The sequence below is a fragment of the Balaenoptera musculus genome, chromosome 11 (assembly GCF_009873245.2).
Source record: "Balaenoptera musculus isolate JJ_BM4_2016_0621 chromosome 11, mBalMus1.pri.v3, whole genome shotgun sequence".
In the NCBI taxonomy this organism is placed as follows: domain Eukaryota; kingdom Metazoa; phylum Chordata; class Mammalia; order Artiodactyla; family Balaenopteridae; genus Balaenoptera; species Balaenoptera musculus.
The window spans coordinates 29129303-29156236 of NC_045795.1; the positions used below are offsets into that span (position 1 = coordinate 29129303).

At 43.6% G+C, this 26934-nt stretch overlaps 1 protein-coding gene across 6 annotated transcripts in view; it reads left to right on the plus strand.

Moving 5' to 3' along the window:
* ADGRF5 (adhesion G protein-coupled receptor F5) overlaps window positions 1–18979 on the plus strand; it is a 108213-nt gene extending 89234 nt beyond the window's left edge. For 3 of the 6 annotated variants that reach the window (XM_036869748.1, XM_036869747.1, XM_036869749.1), the window contains exons 12-22: window positions 1109–1228; window positions 1381–1590; window positions 4192–4404; window positions 6159–6311; window positions 8079–8287; window positions 10553–10732; window positions 12303–13688; window positions 14950–14991; window positions 15078–15137; window positions 15749–15833; window positions 17714–18979. In XM_036869748.1, the coding sequence (XP_036725643.1) occupies window positions 1109–1228; window positions 1381–1590; window positions 4192–4404; window positions 6159–6311; window positions 8079–8287; window positions 10553–10732; window positions 12303–13688; window positions 14950–14991; window positions 15078–15137; window positions 15749–15833; window positions 17714–17793 (2738 nt within the window). In that variant the 3' untranslated portion in view covers window positions 17794–18979. Of the gene's footprint in view, window positions 1–1108; window positions 1229–1380; window positions 1591–4191; window positions 4405–6158; window positions 6312–8078; window positions 8288–10552; window positions 10733–12302; window positions 13689–14949; window positions 14992–15077; window positions 15138–15748; window positions 15834–17015; window positions 17083–17713 lie in introns of all 6 variants that reach the window. The other 3 variants (XM_036869751.1, XM_036869752.1, XM_036869750.1) reach the window with 2 other exon arrangements.
* Window positions 18980–26934: the final 7955 nt, after the last annotated feature.

Consider the following 26934-nt stretch of genomic DNA (forward strand, 5'->3'; position numbering starts at 1 on the left):
ATCATGACTTAGCACTTTTACAAAGATCAAGATTAGATTTACCTGAAACATTATTGCTATAGAAAAGTTCAAGGTGTTTTGAGGTATTTGCGGTTTTCTAAAGTGAGAACAGTTATACTCTGCAAGTTTTAACTCAGAGAGTTGTGTTGATTCCGTGGGCTTTTGGCTATCTCAGGGATATGCTTAGTCTTCGCTGAAAACCACTGGTCTGGTAGTTTGATTCGCATCTGAGAATCAAGAGAACCAGATTGAAGCTTCCATGCGCCTTTTCCTTTCCACCCTCAGAAACAACTCAGCCTTAGAAAACCATCTCAAGATCCTTATAGCCAGGGAGGGCAACATGGGGGGCATATGAATCCCTTCTCTGTGACTTTGGGGCTGCATCTGAACATTTGAATCCCAACTTCTGGAGGGTACTATGGAAAACCCTGATTTCTTTTGTTTATGACTAAGAATAAGATTTCACACTGATTGGAAAAGCTGGCCAGCATCTGTGGGCTCAAGGTATGACATTGTTCACGTAGAGAAGACAGAGTGAATGGCATTCTGAAATGACAGCTATGCTCAAAGAGGAGTAGAAAGAGAACCAGAGGCAAAACCAGTGGAATGTTCATGGAAGCTTTTATATTTATAAGGGTCTTGTTAACAGTTTTGGTGACTAGTTCCTCATGAACTTACAAGGAAATTCTCAGAAATAGGAGTAAATAGGGACTTAAATTAGGGTGCCTGTACTTCCCAGCCCAGGTATAATTATTTGGGCAGTAAACGCTGTGATCCCTGTACTTAACATGTAATTCCAAAAACCACTCGTCTGCTTAGAAAGCACTGGCTGGGTACTGGACCCAGTGCTAATGCTGGGGATGTGAAGACGCAGATGAGAGGGTCCTACTCACTCTTAAGGGCTCACATTTTTATGGAGAAGAGATACAGAAGAAAGAAATTCAAATACAGTATGGTATTTTTTGAAGTTATTTTAAAAGAGTAGAGAATGATGTGGTTATTAGAACTGAGCCATTGGGTCCCCCTTGTGGTGCCTGGAAAAGGTTGGAGGGGAGTTTGGGTTAAGTCGACACCGTAGTTTACAACCTTTTGCCCTGCTGATCATTAGGAGATAATTCCAGCCACAAAGGGGAAGTGCGCGAGTTCCCAAGGCATGTGATGGAAATGGGTACAGTTCAGAGCACCACCGAGAACAGCCTAGAAACAAGTAAAGCTCCGGAGCAGCAAGGTACCAATCCCGCATTGACCCAAGTAGAGTCAGGACAACCCATGCTTTCTGTCTCTATGTGAAATTTCACTCAGGTGTTGATGTCACCAGAAAGACTAAACATTTTACTTGTTATTGGTTTTCTTTTGTCTGTTTTGTTTGCATTCTTTTAGCCAACCTAAAAATAACCCCGGACCCAATTTCTGTTTCTGAGGGACAAAGCTTTTCTATAAAGTGCATCAGTGATGTGAGTAACTATGATGAGGTGTACTGGAACACTTCTGCTGGAATTAAAATATACAAAAGGTTTTATACCACGAGGAGGTATCCTAATGGAGCAGAGTCGGTGCTGACAGTCAAGACCTCGACCAGGGAGTGGAATGGTGAGTGAGAGCCCAGATACTCTGGAACCTGATGCCTGGACCCCCGGAAACACACTGTAATCATTACCATCCATGGAGGGCCTGCCCTGGGCTATGCCTGTGCCAGCCACTCTATATGATATATGTACTCACACTAAATGCAACAGCCTTCTGGGGGAAGACGTCACTATTCCCATTTTACAGATGTGCAAAGTGAGCCTAGGTTTCCACAACTTAAGCTGTAGAGCCAGGATTAGAACTAGTCTCTGATTCTAGAGTCTGTGCTTTGCCATTAAGAGGATTTTTTTTTTATTGAAACATAGTTAATTTACAATGTTGTGTTAGTTTCAAGTGTACAGCAAAGTGATTCAGTTTTATACACACACACACACACACACACACGTACTTTTTTAGATTCTTTTCCATTATACGTTATTACAAGATATTGAGTATAGTACCCTGTGGTATACAGTAGGTCCTTGCCGTTCATCTATTTTATATACAATAAGTCCCCTACACATGACCGAGTTCCGTTCTGAGAGCACGTTCGTAAGTTCAATTTGTTCATAAGTCCAACAAAGTTAAGCCTAGGTACCCAACTAACACAATCAGTTATATAGTACTGCACTGTAATAGGTTTGTAATACTTTTCACACAAAAAATACATAAAAAACACAAAAGATAAAGAAAACATTTTTAATCTTACAGTACAGTACCTTGAAAAGTACAGTAGTACAGTACAACAGCTGGCATACAGGGGTAAGTTCGCATCTTTGAAAGTTCACAACTTAAAGGTTCGTATGTAGGGGCCTTACTATATTAGTGATTTGTATATGTTAATTCCAAACTCTTAAGAGGATTGTTTTTTTTAAAGTATTTTTACCAGACTCTTGTGTTTCACCCAACTGAGGTATAAAAATTCTGCCTAAAGATTTTATATGCCTGGTTCCGAAGGGGGAAAAAACACATTTTTGTTTTTCTACTTATCCCTAGACATTGTTTAGGTTGGGAGGAAATGCAAATTTTTGAAAGAAAAGGGAATTTGATAGAATTGCTTCAATAATAGCTGACATTTCTTGAGCTGTTGCTATGTGATAGATATTGTTTTAAGTAGTTAAGTGTATGAATTAATTTAAAACAATAAACCTAGAGGAGAGTGCTATTATTTTCTCCATTTCACAGATGAGGAAACTGAGGCCCAGTGAGGTTAAGGAAACTACCTGCGGTTATACATCTAGTAGACAGCAAAGTCAAAGGGAAACAGAGACTGTTGCTACAGAGGCCAACTCTTAACTACTCTTTCCTAAAGCTTTCATTCATTATAAGCTTAATCAGTCCAGATCCTGTGAGTTCTTTACTTTTTCATATAAGACCTAGGCAGTATTGTAGAAATAACTACTTATTATCCGGCTGGACTTGGTAGATACAATCAGGAAATGGGAGTCTTTTTCTCCTGTGCTGAACTCACACAGGACAGTTGCTCTGCCCAACTGACCTTTCCTACTATCAGGCAAGAACTTAGGAAGAGCTGTGGCCGGTCCGGTCACACTGAACTATTAAACAGTCCCAGACTCAGGTGCTAAAAATCATCTATTCTCATCTAAATCACCTACACTTTTATTTTATATTCAATGTAAATTTCCCCTCCCTCCCAATGGGAATCAGAAAGCTTTTCCTCTCTGTTCTCGTTCTACGTGTTTTCCCTCAGGCTAGCAGCTACTCTGGCTCCTCCAGAGTCGGGGCAAAGAGAAGGAATGTCAGGAACATTGAAAGGACCTGCTTAACTGTAGATGCTGTTATAATCTTCCACTGTCCCGACGACAGCTGATCCAATGGTGGTTCATCCTCTGATGGGGTCTGGTGTGAAGTCCAATAGGAAGAGTTCCTTTCATGAAGCTCAACCCAAGCCCTGTCCGCAGTCCACTCTGCTTCACCAAGCACTGGGCATGCAGGCAACTCCTGCTGCAGCCTTCTCTTTTCACTCCTGCAAAGTCAGCCCGCTCTCCTCTTTAGACTTTTCTAGATAAGAGTCAGACATCTGATCGCAGAGTCCACAGACCAAGCTCTCCCAAGAACTCACAGTCAACCTCTCTCCCTCCCTCCCCGCTCCCTCCCCACATTCCTTAGTGGTGCCATGAGGTCCCAGACCAGAGGCACCTACTCCCTTAAAGATGGGGAGAGGGGGCCTCGCAAGACCACAGAGCTCCATCTCCCTCTCACTGGCAACTTTCCTCAAAGAACTCCCCAGCCCAGCACACACCAAAATTCGCATTCCGCCCCCTTGCAACCCCGGTTAAAGAAAGAGCCTTGGAGTAGGTATTGTGAACCAGATTTGAAATTCAATTCCACCCCCAACAGGCTATATGACTCTGGATACGCCACTTGATTTTATTCGAAAGTAAGTGAATATTTAGGTGGCGATGAGTCAGTCCTTCAAATGCATAGCGAACCCAGGAGGGGAACCGATGGAGCATTTTCTAGTCCAGGGCCCGGGGGTGGGGGGGTTGCTGTGCTTGTGCCCCAGCTTGACAAGGAAAACCAAGCCTCTTCTCAACTTTCTCAGCAAATGTCTTTTTGGAGCGATGACTTCGTTCCATCTCCTCTTGGCTTCCTTCCACTCAGGAACCTATCACTGCATATTTCGATACAAGAATTCATACAGTGTCATGGCCAAAGATGTCACCGTCCACCCGCTGCCCCTAGAGCCCGATATCATGGTTGATCCTTTGGAAGCTGTCATTCCATGCACAAGCTCCCGTCACATCAAGTGCTGCATTGAGGAAGACAGAGACTACAAGGTCATTTTCCAAGCTGGTTCCTCATCCTTTCCGGCTGGTAAGATGCCCACTGCTGAATTGTAAGGACACACGATTCCATATATGTGGAGTCTAAACATTTACTCTTAAAATAGGGGTAAAGAGACAGAGGGATTGCTTCAGAGACATAATGTAACAGAGGGAAGCCCATGAGGCTTTATTGCCTTCTATTTTGCTATGTGACCAGTGGCTCATTGGTTTGTGACAAAATCTTGAGAGTCTGTGAGGGTGGAGCCCACTGTTTTTAGTGACAGCTGTTGAAGACAATATTAAGTTACCGTCACAAGCCTTCTACGCGCTCAGTATAGTAGACTCGATATTCTGATCACCCCTCCCTCTATGCTGAGTCAGCGTGCAATAAAAGTATGGCAAAAATCCTTTTAAATGCACAGTTGAGCAGGCAAGAGAGTAAGAGAAATAACCAAGGGTCAAAAACATAGAAGAAAAGAAAAAATAGAGGTGATGCTTTAGCTAATGCTGGAGCTTCCCTGAGGGCATCTGCCAATATCAGAAACCTCAGAATCCTGAATTTGAATTTTAAGGCTCTGAAGTGTATGAAAGAAAAGGGCTTGCTCCCAATGCAGTAACTAAGGCAACCCACCCCATCAGCACAATGTCAGGACCCTCAGACAATGACATGCTCAGTAAAAGAAGAAGCTAGAAAAACAAAATTCATCTGCCAGAGTTAAGAACTGGGCCTCAGTGCTGCGTGGGCAAAAATTTCCCCTGAGACGTATAACTGTCCTGCCTTCATTCAGGTTTGGGGCTTGAATTTATACTACCTATGTGGTCCAATAACTCCAAGCTGAGGAGTAATCAACTTAAAGTAGCCCCTTGGTAGCACTCAGTGGTACCTGGGCAAAAAATTTAAATCCTCTCTGGTAGAATGTACCCTCCATCCAGATCCCTCAGGATTCCTGTAGATTAAGGTCAACCAAATATGAACTCACAACCGCAAATCGTAATGCATGGACACCTTCACAAGGGATTTATAAGCTCATTCATACTTTCAAGGACTGTTCTTTGGGACCTATGCTTAATACAAAACATAACAGTAGGCAATGAAAAGGAGATGAAAGAAGTGGGGCATATATATCAATATCTAGAAGGGCATATGTTGTAAAAGACAATACATAGAGCATTAAATATACAAAATGAACACTACAGATAGAAAGAACAATGGAAGTTCAGAAAAATGGGGATCCCATAAAGACCGGACAATTTAGAGAAGGCTGCATGGTAGGGGGGATATGAAATCAATCTGGGTACCGAGCTATTTAAGCGTTTCAACATTCTGTGTCCAACACGCATTCATTCACTGCTTTCTTTGTGTCAAATGCTGAGCTAGGCACTGGGAGATGCAAAGATAAATAAGACCAGGTATCTTCTCTCCAAGAACTTAGGGTTTGGTGAAGGAGACAGATCTGTAAAAAGATGACCTCTAAACCTATGCGGCAAAAGCAGGATAGGATAAAGGCACAGAACATGATGGGATTTCGCTAGGTAGAGGGGGGTTGAGAAAGCATTCTGATTGTCCAGAACTGGGTGGGCACAGATTTGGAGCCATGAATGGTGGAGGTAAGGTTTTGGCTAGCACACATGCCAATGTGGGCTTACTTACTTCTAGGCTAGAGGCATTTTGAAAACCACATTAAAATGAATGTGGCACATTCTTGGGAAAAGTTTGGACAAGTTTATCCACATTGGATGATTTTAACAAAATTTGTGCTTTGAATACTAATGCTTTGACTTCATTCTTTCATTGTACCTTAGCAAAAGAAGTTAATGGAAAGCAAGTGTGCTACAAACACCATTTCGTGGCAAACTCAATTTCCTGTCCAGAAAATATGGATGTGTTTTGTCACATTACCAATACCGCTAATAATTCAGTCCGGAGCCCATCTATGAAGCTTAATCTGGTTCCTGGTGAGAGCATTTTAAATTATTTTAAAATGTTATAGTCATGAGCAGGGATTCATGTATTCATTCACTCCCTCATTCATCCATCAATAGATATATGTTAATCACTTTCATGTAGCAAGCCTTGAGCTAAGCATGGGGCTTTGAAAAGCAATAAGCTATGTTTCTTGGCCTCAAGCCTAGGGGAGAGATAAATGTGATTTAAAAATGTTATCACATATAATGTGGTAGATTCTAAACTAGAGACAGTTGTGGGTGGCTAGAAGAGGCTGCCCGGTTTAACTCTGCTAGTGATTAGGTGGGGAGAAATTGATCAAGAAAGCCTTGCAGATGAAGCCACATTTCCGTACGTAAAAAGGATCAGAAACTATGTAAAAAGAGTCACGTAAAAAGAATCAGAAACTGTCTTTCCCATCCTTTGTCATCACTGAGCCAATATCCCCCTAAATACTATTTTCAAGGTAAAAGGTCGTGATTTGTGGAGCCATCTCTGTAATAACCCATACCGAAGAGCTCTCATCAGTAGCAACCGAGGGGCAAGTGGATAAAGGATGCTCCTGGGCTTGCATCATAAGCAATCCCCTCCCCCCAGAAATCTTCTCTCTAATAGAACCCGTGATGTCTGTAGGATCCATGGCTCCATTGCCAAGCTTGTTTGAGTTTACTGAGGGATCTGAGGTCCTTCTCACATCTGTTGGTATCTGAGCCCTAGACAACAAAGTAGGAAGCAATTTAGAGCTCCCTATCTCTCTGAGTCACGGTCCTCTGGACCCCACCAAGCACACCTCTTCCAGGGGGCCGCCAAGGTCATGTCTCCACTGTCCCCCCATCTTAGCCTAGGCATCATCATGTTTTATTCACTTACCTTTGTTCTGCTCTTCTTTCTTCATACCAAGTCTGATTCCTCTTATTTTTCCTAATAGAACATTACTTAGGTATTCCAAGATTTTACACAATGGCTGAGAACTCAATTCATGCTCAGTTTAAAAGATGATGAGAAGGGGGGTCTGCTCAGCAGAGAGTCAGGGTCCCCTGGAGACTAGAGATTCTGCAATAAATGCCATTTTCCCATTCAAGTCTGTCTTGAGTAGAGGTAAAGAAAAGTCTTCCTTAAGGGAAACCAGAAGGAATAAATGCCTAGGAATATTGCCCAGAATATTCAGGTCATGGGTGCCTGGAATTCCTACCACTAATTATATCCTTGGATTAAGGTGATGCTTCTCAAACTTGGCTGCACCCTAGAATCACCGGGGAAGCTTAAAAAACTGCTGATGCCTGAATTCCAGCCCAAGAGGTTTTGATCTACTTGGGCTGGAGTGAGCCTGGACATTGGTATTTTCCAAGCTCCTCTGGTGATTCTAATACACCAGAGTTGAGAATCCCTTGGATTAAGTCATTATGTCCCTAAGACCCTTGTTAACCTGCCTATCTTTTATCTGGATGAGTACACATCAAGCTCTCATTATTTTCCATGGCTTAGATTTTACAGACATCAGAGAGAAGATTCCTGGAGGTCAGAGGTGGGAATGAGGCATTGAGGAAATAAATTCTGTTAGAAAAAGCCAGCGCAGATTAGAATCGGATTTGCATGGAAAGCACTAAGGGGCTTTAGAAAATCAGGGGCAAAATATAGAAACTGGGCAACTCCGAAAAGATCACTAAAAGGAAAAAAGATGAGTTCAAAGATCAAAACTCTACCTAAGCCTGACCGTATTTCCACTATCTTTTCTCCTCTTTTCAATTGTCCTTTTTATGTCCATTTTTCCAATGCAGGGGAGAACGTCACATGCCAAGATCCTATCATAGGTGTTGGGGAACCCGGAAAAGTCATCCAGAAGCTTTGCCAGTTCTCGAATGTTCCCAGAATCCCTGGGAGTCCCGTTGGCGGGATCATAACTTACAGATGTGTGGGCTCCCAGTGGAAGGTCAAGAAAAACAACTGCATCTCCGCCCCAATAAATACTCTGCTCCAGCTGGCTGAGGTGATTCTTAAACCCTTGACTCTGAACTCTTGGTGGGGAGATGTGTCTAGCTGATCCTGTTTCTCAGCACTTAGGAAAATGGGCTTTGAGCTGCTTTGTGTTGCTCTCAAAGCTATACTTATTTAATTCCAAAGAAGATGCAACCCTAGAAATGCTGAATATCTTGCTTGAATCCAAATATGGAGGCAGCGAAATACGTGTTCTGCTCTAGGACCAGCTGTACAGCTTCACCTTGACTTCTTAATACCTTGTTTCCATTACTGCCAAGATGGAAGTCGTGTTATCCCCTCTAACTGCTCTCCTTTGAAGAATTTTTATATCACGCTAATAGCTCTAATCTTTTCAGAAAAGGGAGCAACACAAAAAGTAAGGTTCATCAGTCAGAAAAAATAGTTTGGGCTTCATGTTTTTACAAGTCTGAGATTTCCTTAATCCTTAGAGGTAAACTATAGTTATAGAAGGGCCTAGCTGACCTCTCTTACCTAGAATAGAGATTACTGCCATGTGGTAGGAAAAACATGTTTCACTTCATCAAAATAAACATAAATTACCTCTCATACTTAAGTTGCTGAAAGTTCGAGACTCCTAAAATTCCATGAGTTACAATAAATGAGGCAATTAGTGGGGTTATAGCTCATGGTAACATCTTCAGACCATGAGCTATATTTGGAGCTAACATCTGGTTAGCTCCAAATCCTCGCATCCTGAGAAGAAGGACTGAGAAAAAAGGGTGACATTGGTTTGCATTTTATCTAATTATCTCTTGTCTTACATCAAACTCATTAAAATACCGATTATGTATAAAGCATTATTATAGGTGCTATCAGGGTAAAGAGGCCAAATCAGAACTTGACCTCTGATTGGATACGGAATGCAGATGTTATATATGTATTAATTTGGGCTAGGATAATCAGGAAGTTCTGCTTGAAAAACTTGGCATCTGAGTTAGACCTTGATGGGTAAAGCATCGGGAATATAAACTATCCCAATTGAGGAAGATAGAAATTATAATTTGAACTCAACATTGGGCCCTGGTCCCAATTCTAGATACTACATACCCTTTCAATGGAAAGGGGGCATGCTGACCTGTCATGCTCTGTCTAATTTATCCATTCAACATATGTTATTGAATACCTACTACATACGAAGTTAAATGACTATGTTAGGGGTTATGGGATATGAGAAGGATATAAAGAAATGCAACACATGGTTCCCATTGTTAAGGAGCTTATCATTTAATGGGAGAGAGATTGAAATTAAAACACAGGATGACACTGGTAGAGATGTCACAAATGTAAGTTCTGTTAAGTAAAACAAATACTTCTGCATTCAGAGGAAGAAACTCCCCTGGGTTAGAACACTCATCAAAGTTCTTTATGGAGAAGACCAACTTTTAGTTCATTCTTTAATTATAGTGAGGAGTCAGATAGTTAGAAAACACAAATGTGATCATTATAGATAAGGTGACCATATAGTTTATCATCCAAACCAGGATACTTTTTGCTTTTTGGTTTTTTTGTTTGTGTGTGTGTGTGTGTTTGTTTTATTGAAGTATAGTTAATTTACAATGTTGTGTTAGGGAAAAGAATCTGAAAAAGAATATTTCAGATTCTTTTCCCTTATAGGTTATTACAGAATATTGAGTATAGTTCCCTGTGCTATACAGTAGGTCCTTGTTGGTTTTGTTTTCCCTCCCCCCCTTTCCCCTTTGGTAACCTTAAGTTTGATTTCTATGTATATGGGTCTATTTCTGTTTTGTATATAAGTTCACTTGTATCATTTTTGAAAATAAAAGAGGGCACTATTTATAATTACACTGGGACATCAGATATAAACCAGAACTGTCCCAGGAAATTTGGGATAGAAACCACTCTCATGGTCAGCGAGGTAAGTGATGAGAAAAAGCAGAGTGGCAAATGTGCTTTCATCCAGACAATCAAGTGACAATTTTATGCAACTTTAATCTAGTTCTCTAGCAATCATATCTACTTCCCTTCCTTTTTCTTTTCAACTAGTCATCAGGTTGACATATACTCTACTGTTCCCTTTCTGTGTGTGAGGTCTCATGTAATATTCCATTCTGAAGAGCAAGCACAGTTTAAGAGATAAGTACATTACCTTATGGGATATACTTATGAGAATGGAGGAATCAAAAAGGAAACTCAGATGTGAGAGATTTTTGTCATGGATGTATCAGCAGTATTTGATGACTGATGGGCAAGTTTTTTGGTTTTTGTCTGTCTGTGTCGGCTTTTGTTTTACTAGGCTTTGATGAAGAGCCCCTCTCAGGATGCGAAGCTCCCTTCATACCTAAAGAACCTTTCCATTAGCACAAACCAGGTGAAACTTGAAGTCAACTCATTTCCTGGGAGCCTGGGAGCCATTATTAACATCCTTGATTTGCTCTCAACAGTTCCAACCCAAGTGAATTCAGAAATGATGATGGTGAGTTTGCTTAAGCCTTGCAGGAATTTGGGGTCTTGCCTTTTCATCCCTCAGGACTTGGGGTCAAGAAACATAACTTCTCTCCATTGCAACTTCTTCTCTGTCTTTTCCCGAGCAACGCTTTGCCAGCTCTGGCTATCAGCATATCTGTGAATATTTTCAGTGTACATTTTGGGATCTTAAGAAGATTTCTTTAGAGAAGGTCTGTTTTAGTTTCTTCATTAAAAGAGAATGAAATCTTACCTGCTTTCTAAGAAAACTAGGAATGAAAGGTTTTCAGAATATGTACAAGGTGGGATTCTCAATGGTCTCTCACAAAACATGATCTTTGAAGCAATCAGCGTTCTGAGAGGAAAGAGAATTCACCCACCAGAGTTCAAATGAAGAGACTTTAATGAAGGGATACTTACGGAGGTAAAACCAGGAATTAAAAAAAAAAAAGGTGTCAGGCACCCAGAGACGAGCTACATTTAGAAGCCCTTACTACCCTGAGGACTAATGCAGAAAGGAGAGGAAACAGTGCACCCATAGCCTTGGCGGAGGGATCACTGAGCAGGAGTTACAGTACTGGAAGTAGGTAACTATCACCAAAGGTGTGCTGAGAATGAAATGAAGGTGCAGTGGGTAGCAGGAAAAATATATCTCAGCTTCTTTTTTCGCTCACCCTCTCATCTCCTGCCGATGCTTCTCATTGGCCAAACCCAACCAGAGGTAACTGGCAAGCAGCTTGGGTACCAGGAGTCCAAGGAGCTTGTACAGATTTCCTAGGGCTGCTGTAACAAATTGCCTCATTCTAACCTCTGACTTTGTCTTCACATGACCTTCTCTTCTTCTCCATTTACCTTCTCCTCTTCTGTCTCTTATAAGGATACCTGGATTTAGGGCCCATTTAGGTAATCCAGGTTGATTTTTCTCTCAAGATCCTTAATTACTTCTACAAAGACCCTTTCTCCAAATAAGGTTTTCTCCAAATAAGGGCCACCATTCAACTAACTGCAGGGTTCACCATTTCAGAGAACAGAACAAGGCAAAGAAGGACAGAGAGAAAAAGCCACTTCTCTCCATGGAGAGAAGCCACAAATGACAAGTCCAAGTTTATGGGAGAGAGAATCAAAATGTTGAGTTAAAAAGAAAGATGCCTTTAACAACACTCCCATGGCTTACTTGATGCTCAGCATTTGAGAGGGTCTTCTGAGACTACCTCACCCTTGCTGGTGAGATACCACCCACCCAAAAGCCTTTACAGGCTTGAGGTTTAAAATAAAATAAAACAATTAATAAATATCTCTGTCAGCCTGCTGAGTCGACCTTAGTGAGAGGTGGGGGTAGTTCTCACCGTCACGACCGCTAAATGTTTAGTAAGTCTCACAGTTGTGAGGACCCATCCCCTGCTATTTCCCTCCATAAGAAGGTGGATCACAATCCTCCACAGCCTGTGATGCTGCATTTTTCTCTTCTCTTTTCTTCTTCCCTGTACCCACTTAGCCAGTTTCCAGGGAGATGTTCTCTTTTTTCTCTCTTATGATTGAAAACATTCGGTTGGTTTGATCCCATGCCTTGTGAATTACAGCACGTCCTCTCCACGGTCAACGTCATCCTCGGCAAACCCATTTTGAATACCTGGATGACGTCACAACAGCAAAAGACCAATCAGAGCTCACAGTTACTGCATTCAGTGGAAAGATTTTCCCGAGCCTTACGGTCAGAAGATAGCACCATCTCCCAACCTAATGTTCAGATGAAGAGCATGGTCATAAAATCTGGCCACCCCAAATCCTATACAAAGAGCTTTGTTTTCTTAGACTCTGACCTCTGGGGCAATGTGACCATTAATGAATGCCAGCTGGAACACCTGCAACCAGATTCATTTATTGTCACCGTGGCTTTCCCAACTCTCAAAACCATCCTGGCCCAGGATGTTCCAGGAAAGACTTTTGCAAACAGCTTAGTGATGACAACCATTGTCAGCCAGAATATAACCACGCCATTCAGGATTTCGATGACTTTCAAAAACAACAACCCTTCGGGCGGGGTACCAAGGTGTGTCTTCTGGAACTTCAACCTCGCCAACCACACAGGGGGGTGGGACAGCAGTGGGTGTTATGTTAAAGAAGTCACCGAGGACAGTGTGTCCTGCAGCTGTGACCACCTCACATCATTCTCCATCCTCATGTCCCCTGATTCCCCAGACCCTGATTCTCTCCTGAAAATACTACTGGATATCATTTCCTACATCGGGCTGTGCTTTTCCATCTTGAGCTTGGCAGCCTGCCTCGCTGTGGAAGCCGTGGTGTGGAAATCGGTCACCAAGAACCGGACTTCCTCCATGCGCCACATCTGCATCGTGAACATTGCCGCCTCCCTTCTGGTTGCCGACGTCTGGTTCATCGTGGCCGCCGCCATCCACAACTACCGCTACCCACTCAACCAGACGGCCTGTGTGGCCGCCACCTTCTTCGTCCACTTCTCCTACCTCAGCGTCTTCTTCTGGATGCTGACTCTGGGCCTCATGCTCTTCTACCGCTTGGTTTTCATCCTGCATGACACCAGCAAGTCCATTCAGAAGGCTATTGCGTTTTCTCTCGGCTACGGTTGCCCTCTGGTCATCTCCGTCATCACGGTGGGGGCCACCCAGCCCCGGGAGGTCTACACGAGGAAAAATGCCTGTTGGCTCAACTGGGAGGATACTAAGGCCCTGCTGGCCTTCGTTATCCCAGCACTGATCATCGTGGTGGTCAACGTGACCATCACGGTCGTGGTCATCACCAAGATCCTGAGACCTTCCATCGGGGACAAGCCAAGCAAGCAGGAAAAAAGCAGCCTGTTCCAGATCACCAAGAGCATTGGGGTCCTCACACCACTCTTGGGGCTCACCTGGGGTTTCGGTCTCGCCACCGTGTTCCAGGGGAGCAATGCTGTGTTCCATATTGTATTTACCCTCCTCAATGCCTTCCAGGTACGTTCTGCAGGGCAGCGCTCTCAGGAAGGATCTATAATGATAGAAACACAAACAGGGGTAGGAACGGGGAAGGACTTTTGTTCATAGGAGGCCCTAGCCCCAAAGAACGGTAATGACAAGAACTCAATGAAATAGAAAGGGCACATTCCTCTGCTCCCATGGAACCTCATGCCTCTTATCGCCTGCATTATAATTTAGTCGCATATGCACCTCTCTTCTAAAGGCCCTGATAATGCAAATAGGAGGAAAGTCCCTTCCCTACACTGGATTTTGCTATTTATCTAACATTATCTTGATGCCGTTTATTATCTCCTAAATGAAAATACCACCATTAAACCAAACAATCTCTCCAGTTAATTTCCACAAGCATTAAATGAGCTCTGCCTTGGTGAGGTCAGGGGCAGCATCTGTCTTATTTATCAGTACATTCCTAGTGCCTGCAAAGACCTTGGCACAGCCTAGGTGCTCGGTAACCATTTGGCAAATGAAATTAATGCTCTGTACCACATAATGGGTTCTCAGGAAACATTTTTCTGAAGGATGAAAGAATGAATGCTCTATGTAAGGTAGACATTTTGCTCCTTTATGTGAAAATGAAAAAGACATTCTCTTTGCTCTCCAGCCGCAAGTAACTATAATACAAGCCACATTGTTAGGAGGGCTTTAGCAGAGGTACAGACCAACAACCCTTTGGAGCACAAGGAAGGGGATGCTTAATTCCGATTCAACCAGTAGATCAGTGGTAGGCCTAGGTCCCCATGAGCTGGTGAGGATCCAGGGCATCTGGAGGTGATGTCAAGACATTGCCCTAGATGCTAATGCCAAGACCATGCAAATCCTAACTTCTGCTACTGGGTCCACAGCTCCAAACTCTAAGGCTCATGTCTAATGATGTTTATAATATGCCTTGACTAGAAGGGACTGATTATTCCACCTCATGCCCTATGTTCTCATCACAACTACATGAGGGCTACTGTAGACATAAGACGTATGTTTAATAACATAACCAGCAGGATCTCCAGTGCACAATTGGGTGGAAATAGGGAAATTGAAAATATCCTTATGACATTATAACATCAAAGGTCCCTTGGTGTGGACCTACTACATCATTGTCATCTACTGGGCCATAAATGCAGATGTGGAAAGTGGTAGTACAAACTCTATGGCAGGTGAACAATACTTCCTATTTTGCTAGACTAGAATATGATTAATATAATTAATATGGTTAAAATGCACTTCTTCCCAATTCTTTTTTCAGGGATTATTCATTTTACTCTTTGGATGCCTCTGGGATCAGAAGGTAAGAACAGTGACAGTCATGATCCTAGAAAAGTCTAAATTGCAGTGACATGTTGAGTTGACAATGGCTTCTTTTAAATGATGCAGGTACAGGAAGCCTTGCTGAATAAGTTTTCACTGTCGAGATGGTCTTCACAGCACTCAAAGGTAAATACTTCCTTTGTAGAGACTTTCACAAACTCCTCTCTCTCCACTACCAATTATAACATAGATTATTCCACTGTGTTTGCTTCTTACCTGATTCTGCCTATTAAACGTAGTCATGGAACGGAACTAGCATTAAGATGCTGTCCCCACATCTTTAAATAGAGGTTACAAATAGCACAGATAATATCAACTGGAGGTTAAAACCAAATTTCAATGAGAAGCACTCTTCTGGGGAAACTCAAGGCCATAAAGAACAAAATTTGAAGAATAATGATGAATAGAATTATCTGTAGTTCATCTTGGAAAATAACTATTGCACTTAAATATATTTGTTTTCATATGTCAGAAGATAATAAACCCTATCAAACAGTAAAAAATGTATTTGGAAGCTATTTCCCTAATACCGGTGGTGATATTACAGTGTTTCAAAAGGTGGCTCCCCTGCTTAATTTGTCTGAAATAGAAATTCATGCTCATCCAGGCTCTCTCCTTAAAGTGAGATGAAAGATGCTGTCAGCGACCACTAGCAGGCAACAAACGAATCATCCTACAGATCAAAACTGGGCCTTGGTCTAACACGTTTGCTTTGTAATTCTTTTTTTATTTTCTAGTCAACATCCCTAGGTTCATCTACTCCTGTATTTTCTATGAGTTCTCCAATATCAAGAAGATTTAACAATTTGTTTGGTAAAACAGGTACGTGCTGACCTCTAGATGTTTCCTGGGTTGACCTAAACATATTTGCCCTGGGGGGAATCTCACACCCCTACTGTCCCACTGCCCACTTCATGGCATTGACCCATAATGGCCTTATTTGGGGCAGAGGTTAAATACTTGCTTATATTTTCCCAAACAACCAAGAGGTTGGTACAGGGGGCAATTGCCTTCAACCTGTGGAGAGCTCTCCATAAAAACTGTATCCACCATAAAACTGGGAACTGTAAATTGCTGGCCTGGTCAAACACGGAGTTCTCTTCTATTCCTGTTATATAAGAATAGGTAGGTCACGTTTATGCGTTACAGTGCAGCGAAGAATATATTTAGAGAATCCTACCATAGGATCCCATGCTGTGAGTTTCATTTCCCTTTTTTTTCCCTTTTCTTTTTTTGGAGTGTGCTTCTTTTACACATCGACATTTATAAAACTGTGCATACATATGCGGGATCACCCAAGTTAGCTGTTCTATTAGGGGCATGGCGCAGTGAACATTTCCTCCTTGTAGACATAAGATAAAGAATGTTAATGACTTTGGGCAGTGGGTCTCAGCTCTTCTGGCAAGCTGAAACTCCTGTCCCATGTCACCACCACCTCCTCCCCTTTGGAAAATAGGCACCAGACTTCCTTTCAGCTCCTCAAAACTGAACAAATCTCACAAATGAAGAAATGTATCAAATGTATCAAAAGCCTTCCTGACTAAGGCTTTTCATATAAAGCAAATTTTGAGAATGCCTATTAATTATTGAAACTCTGGAGAACTTGGGGTTTTGAGCTTCATTTTGATGCATTACTCATGAAACTGGAGGACCTTCACTTTTGCTTGGACCTGTTGTGAAATGATCAAATCTCCAGGGTATGTTAGAACGATTCCCTTTGGCCAGCACCGTCCCTGGATCATGTTTACCATTTGCATGAAAGCAAGAACAGTGAAAACTCTATGAAACGATTCCACAGAATCAGAATTATGCAATATGTAAGGTCAAATAAATGTGTTCATTGTTTCTGAACCAGTCAGATCAAGAGTTGGGGTCTTGTTCCCTAGGTCCCGGGGCCTGAGAGCCCCGGCCATTGCCACTCAGCCTTTCAGGGTCATTAATGCAGATCCAGGTTGGCCTATTTGAGGGTTCCATAATCACTGTAACTTTGGTTTGTGTTGTCAGCAGCGACAAAGGGCCCCCCAGGCAATGATGGAAACCTTGTTAGCCGTGGCAGTCCGCCCATCTGATGGTAGGGTGGGCACTGTGTCGCTTCCCCTGCCCAACACACAGCCCCTACCGTCCCCGTGTTCAGTCCCCACCCCCCTGCTGACACGAGCCTGTGCAGTAGCTCGCGGGCCACCCGCCCTGCTACACCCACCCTCAGCACTTTTGTTGGCATTCTCTGACTCCTGCTGCTTTTTTGGTCCTGCCTTTTCTTCTGTGATTTTCTCTTTTCTTTCCTTTCCTCCCTTTCCCCAGCTCAGCCCCCAGGCCCCTCCCAAGAACTTCCCAAAGTCACACCAACCCAAAGGGACCAGGGATATTCCCTCCCACGGATGCCCCCAGGCCAGTGCATGTGGTGGCATGCCAAGGGCTGCCCCTGTCGCAATCTCCCTGTCTTTTGTAGAAATCTGGCTGCTGGTATGATGTGAAATAGTTAGTGCTTGTCTTGTCGGCTGCCACGCATGCTTGAGAACAGCTTTGTTTGTTCTCCAGGATTTCTGGGTCTGGGGAGGAGGGCAGGCATGTGTTCCTATCCAGGCATGGCCTGAGCTTACCTGGCTCCTGGAGTAGAGCGCCCCCTGGGCGGTTAGCAGAGGTTCACACCCCAGTAATCATGAAGACTTGGTCTTCCCCTGAGCTGCTGTTCTGTTTTTCAGGAACATACAATGTTTCCACCCCGGAAATAACCAGCTCATCCCTGGAAAACACATCCAGTGCTTATTCATTGCTCAACTAAGAACAGGAAAATCCAGCCCATGGAACCTCTTGGGGAACAGTGGACGTTCTCTGAAAAAGAGATCCTTTCCAAGTCACGGATAAAATGTTTTCTCTGCAGGCTTCTGGGAGCAGATGCTGAAGAGACTTTTTCATTAGGGAAGGGGCTTTCTTTTGTAAATACAGACTAAAAGGAATTGTTACATTTATGTTGCAGCCCTACCCTCACCCCTTGTGTGATACCGAATGTGTATAGTATTTAAGTGAAACTCAAGCCAACTTCTCTGTCTATATTGTAAAATAGAACTTCAGAGACATTTTTACTTTTCACACCCTGGGCCCAAAGATAAGCTTTGATTAAAATAATAAGTGAAAGGCTAGGACCTAGGAAATACTTCAGTGAATTCTAGGAAGGAAGGAAGGAAGGCAAGAAGAAAGGAAGAAAGAAGGGAGGGATGGAGGAAACTAGAAGGAAAAGAAAAAATTAGAGAAGAACAACGTAAGGACCACATTTTAAGATTTCCATGTTAATGACCTAATACAATTGCTTCTCATGTGCTGCAACCCTGAAATTCAAAAATGACTCCAAAATGGAAATTGAAAATTAGCCGTGGAGAAACTTCAATATCTTCCTGGTATTTCCTTAGTTAAGAGGGACCAAAAAAAACAAAGGCAATGAAAAACTTAGGGAGGAAATTATATCAAAGATGCTTTCAAGTGGATGATAATATTTACAAGAAATTCATAGAAGAAGACATGATTCTCCTGATGCTAAACACATACATATATGCTACTGTATGTTAAGGCTGGAGCTAAGTGGAATGAATAGACAGAGAAAGTGTGATGACCATGCTTTATTAGATCACAGCAGACCAACTGCTGATTACACTTTTATAGTTTAGCAGAAAAGCCTTATGTTTTGCTTTGTTCCACTTTTTGAAAGCAAAAAATATATTTTTTTATATCCATTCATTTCCAAATGTGATATATTGCACTGAAATACAGAACCCCCCTCAACTGTCATATATTTAACAGCTTTAACCAGGTACTTTTCTGTGCATGATAGAATAGATTTTAATGACCTTACAGCATTGTATATTATTATTGTAGTTACTTTGGATTTAGGGGCCCTGGGTGTGTTGTATAGCTCTCTATGTATTAATTCTTTCAGTTCCTAAGTTCCTAGACCAATATACATTAAGAGTTTTCTACTGTCTAATTTGTGTTTATTCCAACCACCTGGAAATCTTCTAGAAAGAAATTTTACAACCGGCTAGTCTGTGCTCCTGATGACACTTTACCTTGATGAACAGATGGTGAAGATTGTTTGTGAATTATGTGCATGTGTGTATTTTGCTTGTGTGTGTGCATTTCATAAAAATACAAAGATTACAATAGCATCCTTATCAAAGTTAACCATGTAATGCCGCGGAGCAATGAAGCCCCTGTGCCACAACTACTGAGCCCACGTGCCCTAGAGCTCATGCTCTGCAACAAGAGAAGCCACCGCAGTGAGAAGCCCGCACACCGCAACGAAAAGTAGCCCCCGCTCGCTGCAACTAGAGAAAGCCTGCGCGCAGCAACAAAGACCCAACGCAGCCAAAATTAATTAATTAATTAAAAAAAAAATGTTAACCATGTACTGTAGCCACAGCAACCATACATTCCAAACCAAAGTCGGATCCCAGGGAGACAGTGAAACAGAATAAAAATGTGGGGTTTCTCTGAAAATGTGGGTTGTGTGGTCTTCATAAGGACAAATTTAAACGGGTCCAACCACCAGGAAGAAAGGCCAAAAAGAGTCCGAGATTCAGCAACCATTTATTTATTGAGGTTCGAAAGAGTATTCTGTAAATGTTTTAACTCTTTAAAATCTCTTCCGTTTATTTTAAATTTTAAATTCTATTTTCATCTCTCTTTTCTTTATGGAGAGGGGGAGGTGAGACAGAAGTCCTAATGTTTCAAGGAAATGAACTCTTTTTTCATACATATTCACAAACGAGGCAGACATCTACGCCCACATTTGCCTGCAAATTGTCACCTCATTATCCCAGCTGAATAGTTCATTATTTAAAGTCCCTAAAGGAAATGATTGTCAGGCTTAAAAATTTTCAGGGAATGATCAACTTTGGGCAGAGTTTGGTACTTAGAAGACAGACCCAGAGGTTAGGTTGGAGGATCAACTGAATTAGGTTTAGCTATTAGGGAAAGAACGGCTTTGCTGATTTGGTTTCTGAGGTTCTATCAGTGAGGACTGAGGCAGGGTTAGACAGTATGTTAGCATGGCCACGTTGATGTGATCGGCCAATGAAAGCACAGCACACTGGAGGCTGTGGGTCTCATGTTCAAAACCACAAAGGGACAAGAAACACTGACCTTCCACCCACTTCTGTAGGGATCCTTTGGGAATCATTGTGTTTGACTTTGTGAAGGGGACCTCTGTAATGACAGGAACCTCCGGCAGGGCTCCCCAGGATGTGGATCTGGCTCTCTGCCCACGTTCATTAACATGGGGGGGGGGCGCGTTCACTTACCCCCAACACACACACACACACACACACACACACAGAGGTGTGCATGTACCTCCCACCTCTCCAGTCACAGCGCCGGATCCAAATTCCAGGAAAGCTATACAGACAAAACATTGGAGAAATACAGTAAATGCTGGTTTTCTGCTCAGTTGCAAGCCACATAGTTCAGCCACTGCTCTTTGCCAAGAAGATCCTAAAATAAGCAACAGAATTCAAAATTGTAAAAAAGAGTGGTCTGTGAATCTGTAAATTACATGAAAGCAGGAGCTGTGCTTGGCCCCAAGGTCACCAGTTCTCAATCAGCAACGATTCCGAGGCTTTTCACAGCAGATTTCCGAGGGAAGGGAGAACATGGGCTCTGGTTTTGATACAAAGTGAGATATGGGGTCAACTTCACTTGGAAAGTGGGCAATACTTCCCCACGTCCCTGAAATCTCTCAGTATATAAAGTCAGTTCCATGGGCCAAAACCTTCTTGCATTAAGGGATGTTCTATTAAGTCAGTTTCTTGCAAAGGGATCTGTGCTAATGCTTCAGAGGTTGTGAGGTTGGAGCATTCACCAATGAGCAATGAATATAAACTACAGAAATATTCTAAGCCCAGTATAATATTCTAAGTCCAGTGTAACACATCATCTCTTGAATGAGTCATGTATCTGCCATCCTTTTCCCCATGCCTTATTGTTTACTTGGAGAAAGAGGTAAATACAGGTCCATGGGGATTTCAGGATATAGGTTGCTAAGGCCAGAAATTAAGAAACACCGTGGAAAGTCATAGCCCTTTGTGGTTTGTCTAGGGACCTTCAGAGAGGTTGGAAGACTGAAAAAAACAGTTTCATGGAGATGAGAAAGATTATAGCAACCAGCAAGAACAGAGGTGGGGGAAGGAGTTATTCTGAGGCGAGTGGAGCAGAAAGTCACAACCATTTGAGAAGACAAAAGGAAACAAGTGTGGTCATAGAAATGCCATGTAGGTGGAATGTATTTTATTTGTGGCAGGTGAAGGTGATGTCACATGGGGCTCTGCATCCCTAAGAGAAAGTCAATAACCCAGGCCAACAGTACTCTGATTCCCTGAGTGTCCAAAATAAAGGAGGGGCTTTCAGTGGATCTGTCTCTCTCACGTATTTTTTGAACGTCAGTGAAAATAGTGTCTCATCATTTCAAAGATGTTAGCTTTGAAATGAGATGCTATAGGTTTCTAAATTATGACTTGGGATTTTCAGTCATGTCTTAATAGCATGCCAGCATACAGCTCTGTGTCTTTTCTGTGCTTATAACAATAAAAATCTAACAAGATCAAGTGAAGTTTTCTTTATATAAATTGTCTGTGCTCTTGGAATAGGCTACTGCTGTTGTTTCAGGCTTCCCCACGTCCACCAGAATTTAATTCCATCTTCTCCAGTGAATGGTCACATCTATTCTCCAGGTATGGGGGCGAAGGTGAGGGGTGTCAGAAGTTCACAGCTGAGCTCAGTTGGCTGGCAGAGCTGATGTCTTTCCTCACACCATCCACACTCCCACTCAGCATGTGGAGTCCAGAAGCTTAAGAGGCTTTAAACAGGGGACCTGGAAGTAATGCTTTCAGGACCTGACTGTCTGGGAAACAAATAAACAAATGTCTGTTCTGACATTTAGATGTGGCTTGGTTGGAATTTTCATAGACAGCCAGAAACAGAGCCCCATGGGTTCTGTTAGCAATAGATATTTCTGCAACACGGTCCTGTATTTCCTGTATTCGTTTTCTACTGCTTTGTAACATATGACTGCAAACTTAGAAGCTGAAAACCACACCCATTTGTTATCCCGCAGTTTCTGGGCATGGCAACCTGGTCCTCTGCTCAGGGTCTCATCAGGCTGAACTCAAGTTGTTGGCCAGGGCTGCGGTCTCATCTGAAAGCTGGGGTCCTCCTCCGAGCTCAGTGATTGCTTGGCAGAATTTTATTCTTTGTAGTTAATAGGACTGAGGTCCTTAGCCCCTGGAGGCATCCTACCATCCCCTGCCATGTGGTCTTCTCCCAATAAGGCAGTTTGCTTCTTCAAAGTCGACAGAAGAGCTTCTATGCTGCTTTGAATCTCTGTGACTTCTTCAGTCTCTGATCTCCAGACCCTCTTTTAAAGGACTCACCTGATTAGGTCTGGCCCACCCACGATAATCTCCCTTGAGATTAACTCAAAGCCAGGTGATTAGGGACCTTAATTAAATCTGCCAAATTCCTTCACCTTTGCCCTGTGATGTAATCTACTCATGGGAGTGATATCTCATGAGAGTCACAGGTCCTGTTCTCAGTCCAGGGGAGAAGATGATACAAGCTATTTCTTCAGATTGTTTAAAAAAACAAAGTTAGGGATTTCCCTGGCTGCACAGCGGTTAAGAATCCGCCTGCTGATGCAGGAGACATGGGTTCGAGCCCTGGTCCAGGAAGATCCCACATGCCACGGAGCAACTAAAGCTATGAGCCACAAGTACTGAGCCTAGAGCCCGTGAGCCACAACTACTGAGCCTGCATGCCACAACTACTGAAGCCCGCGTGCCTCGAGCCCGTGCTCCACAGCAAGAGAAGCCACCGCAGTGAGAAGCCCATGCACCGCAACAAAGAGTAACCCCCGCTCGCCACAACTAGAGAAAGCCCAAGCACAGCAATGAAGACCCAACACAGCCAAAAATAAATTAATTAATTCTTAAAAAGTTAAGGACCCAGCACTGCTCTGTAGAATCTGTATGGGGCCTAAGCTGCAGATATGTGACCTGCAAACTTTCCTTTATCCATAAATGTAATCACACTGAGAAGGGTCTCTCTGGCAGTATCAGTAATAAGGCTCGTGTGCTGCAAATATGTCAACGTTATTCTGTCTGCTGAATATGCAAATGTGACAGAAGGCACCCTTCCCAAGGGGATGGCTTCCAGCTGTGTGGAAATTGAGGGGAAGTGCCGCGTGGGAAAGCTTGATTTGTCCAGATGAAAAGAGGCACACAGCTCCGTAGCAGACAGCCTTCCCCACGTGGTGCGCGTCCGGTGTGGCAGGTAGAGTGAGCCCAGGAGCTCTAATGTACTCAGTCTAATGTACATTTGACATTTAGGCCAACAGGGCAGAGATCTGAGCACACAAGTGCTGGCCTGTTCTCTAAGCTTTTGTTCATCTGACCTCTCACTCCTTAAAAACCAAGTCAAAATGCTCCTGCTATGCTGGGCACTTCTCATCCTTCAAGTCCCCCACCCCCAATGAAGTGCTGCCACCTGCAGCCCGTGCCTGGAACTGGAAAAGTTTTCATACCTCAGGAGACACATCCATCTCTCATGGGGTTAACCTGCCATCACATTCTTGCATGGGTCACAGCACTCTGTCTGGAATTTTCTGCTCTTTTGCCCTGATGTTTTCCTTTTCTTTTTTTTTTCTTTTGTGCGTGTGGATATTTTTACATTTATTTTTTGGCTGCACCTCACGGCACGCAGGATCTTAGTTCCCCGACAAGGGATGGAACCCGTGCCCCCTGCACTGGAAACATGTTATAGTCCAGCCATAACCACTGGACCGCCAGGGAATTCCCTGCCCTGATGTTTTTCTTTGTAAGATAATGTATACATCATTTAGAAAGGAAGATGTTTACTTTTGTATTTTGAAGACCTTTCCCTCTGGCTTTATGAAGTTTATTCATATAAACAGGAAGAAAAGCATGCTTCCTACCAATACGTTATGTGAAAAGGAATGCAGCCGTCTTTGAACTATTCAGGAATGCTGGGAGGGCTGCACGGTCTGGTAGAATGATAAGTCACGTGTATTTTACATTTTTTAGGAGCCACTTTACAAGAAGTAAGTTGATAAAATGAATTGCAGTAATACATTTGACTTAACCCAACAGATCTAAAATCTTAGCATTTCAAGATGTAATTTATGTAAACTTCTTAATGAGATATTTTACATTCCTTTTTTTTTAAATACTAAGTGTTCACAATCTAGTGTGTGTTTTACACCACAAGTGCCCAGCACATTTCCAGGGCTAAGGAGCCACATGTGTCTAGAAGCTACTACACCGGGAAACACATATTTAAAGCATAAATCAGAGATAAATGCGTTCTGCTATTCTGCTTCCTTTCTCTATATGAACAGCAGGGTAGGAAAATGAATTAAAACAGGCCTGTACCACATTGTCCGGGCTGGTCTTTGCAGAGATGCTTACACATACGGGAGGTGTAGGGGGCATAAATCCGTAAGGCCCCAAATACTTCTCTTCCATATAACTCCTGCCCCTCCAAGCTGGCCTGAAAGCCACACTGTTATAAACTGTCCTTGGAGATTACTGACAAGCACGGGTTATCAGCCCCAGAAAATTGCAGCCTCGCATCTTTCCCAGAAAGGAGGAAGGGCCGGGAGATACGCATCAGCCTTCTTTCTTGGAGGACGAGTTACTGTCTCATTGGTGTGGCGTAGCAGAAAGAACACGGCTCCCGGAACAGAAAGACACCTTTCCTCACTCCCCTGGGCCTTTCACTAAAGTTCTCTGGTCCTTGGTTTGCTCATCTGAAAAATAGGGATCATTCTAATTACCTCTCAAGGCTGTTGTCAGGCCCCAAAACCATAGTTTATAGGAACATGTTTTGGAAACTAAGTATCATGCAAATAATAGATTATTTCCATTATCTCTTTGAAAGGCAGAGAAAGGCTGACCACAGGGGAGCTTTGGGGAGGGGACAGTAAGCTCTGATGACCCTAGTGAGAGTCCAGGGGCATTCTAAGCCTGGGTGTCGAGGGTCATCAGGAGAGCCCTGAATTAGGATGGGTAGGGCACGCATCATCCGGTACCCATGAGGGAGTGAGATGGCACTCAACAAATGGTTGACTTTGAAGATTTCCTTCAAGCTAATCTTATATGTGACAAGATGATTTTTCTTAAGAGGCCCAAAGCACACATGCTGGTTGGCAGTCTTTGGACAATGTTGCCCCAAAACATGCCTTTACATTGACCTTCTGTGCTTCCCAAAAGGGTCCAGTGCCTCTTCTGGAGTCCCGGGCGTGACTCAGCCCCTGGCACACACAGCCCAGTGGGCATATATTGGGCCTCTGTTGCCCAACAGTGTAGGGAGGACCATCAGAGGCCCAGGCCTGCCCCACGACCCCAGGTGCCTTCAGAACCCTCCTGCAGGTGGGGACCCCCTGGAGCTCAACTTCCAGCTGTGACTACTCCAGGGCCCTTCGAGCTCAGGTCCCAGAGGATGAAAGTCTGGTGAAGTGGGAGAGCCTGTGATGTGTGGGTCCCCAGGGGAGGCCTGCTCTGAGCACTGTCTCCCCAGTTTCAAATGCTCCCACGTGGCAGACTTCAGGCGCCCTTCCTTCCCGGAGAAGCAGCGTCGCTCACAGGCCACCTGTCCCTCTGGAGGCTCATCGCAAACCGTCCCTTATCTCTGCCGGTGTCAAGCAGTGGCCAAGAGAAGAGAATGGAATTGCCCCCTGGGCCAGGCCTGTGACATAGCCCCCCCACCCCAGTACCCCCATCCATGGTACTGAAGGAGTGAGGTGACGATGAAGCCCCTGATTACTTCCCATTTACCAACCTCACCACCCCACCTTTCCTTATGTCCGGGTAGACAGATGTCTAAGTTTATCCTCTGGCACATTCTAGAGAGGAAACAATTTCCATGACTCTATTCTTAGTGAATATGGAGCAGACAGAAAAAGAAAGAAGAAAAGATGGGCACGATTACAAAAGCCCGCCCTGTGCCAGACCCCTGTTATTTGTCTCCGAATACTATTTTCCCATGTGGGCTGTGTGTGGTCTACATACAGGCATCTTGTCTATTTTTAGAATAATAATCTAGACATCTATTCTTTCCCTTTCACCTGTAAACTTTGAGATGAAGAGTTGAAAGGTCATGAGTGTTCCCCCTGCAAGAATGGGCCAAGGATGGGGGTTACTCAAGTCCGTTCCCACTCCAGGGTTTTTATTTTTTAATGCAGAGCCAAGTCCCAAAGGAAGTATGCTGGTGACTATTAGAAACTAAATAGAACAAACCCAGGAGTCCAGAAAAAAAAAAAAAAAAAAAAAAGGCTTTTTCTCAGCATGAAAAGAAACAGGAACTGATTGGGCAAGTCCTGGGCAGACTGCTGTCACAGCCCACTTCCCAGGATCCAGGGATGACTCCGGGCCCCGCCTTCTTGGGAACTAATTTTAATGGGTACCATCCTCGGTCCTCCATCCTGCCAAATAGCCCCAACCTCCAGCAGCGGTGGCAAGAGGCGTTTGGTTTTGATTAACCGAGGAAATTCGTACATCCCTTTACTGCTTTTCTGGAACTGTGAGCGCTTCCCATGCCCAGAGGCGCTCTGTTCACAGCTGTTCTGGTCAGGGCAGTCCTGACGGGATGGCCAGCTGGGCTGATGAGTGACAGTTGGCCTCCAAGCTCCGGCTCCTCCCCAGCAGCCCGCCAGCTTCTCCTGAGGCTTGATCGCCACCTGGTGGTCATTAGAGGAAGCGCCTCCCTGAGCCCCTTGACAGAACCTCAAAGGTGTGCAGCTACTGTGGACCCGTGGATGAGAGCCTGGAGGGCAGCGTGCAGAGGACAAATAACTCGAGACTGTGAACAGAATGGCAGAAACCCGGCACGAAAGAATCACTCTCTGTCCCCACCTCCTAAC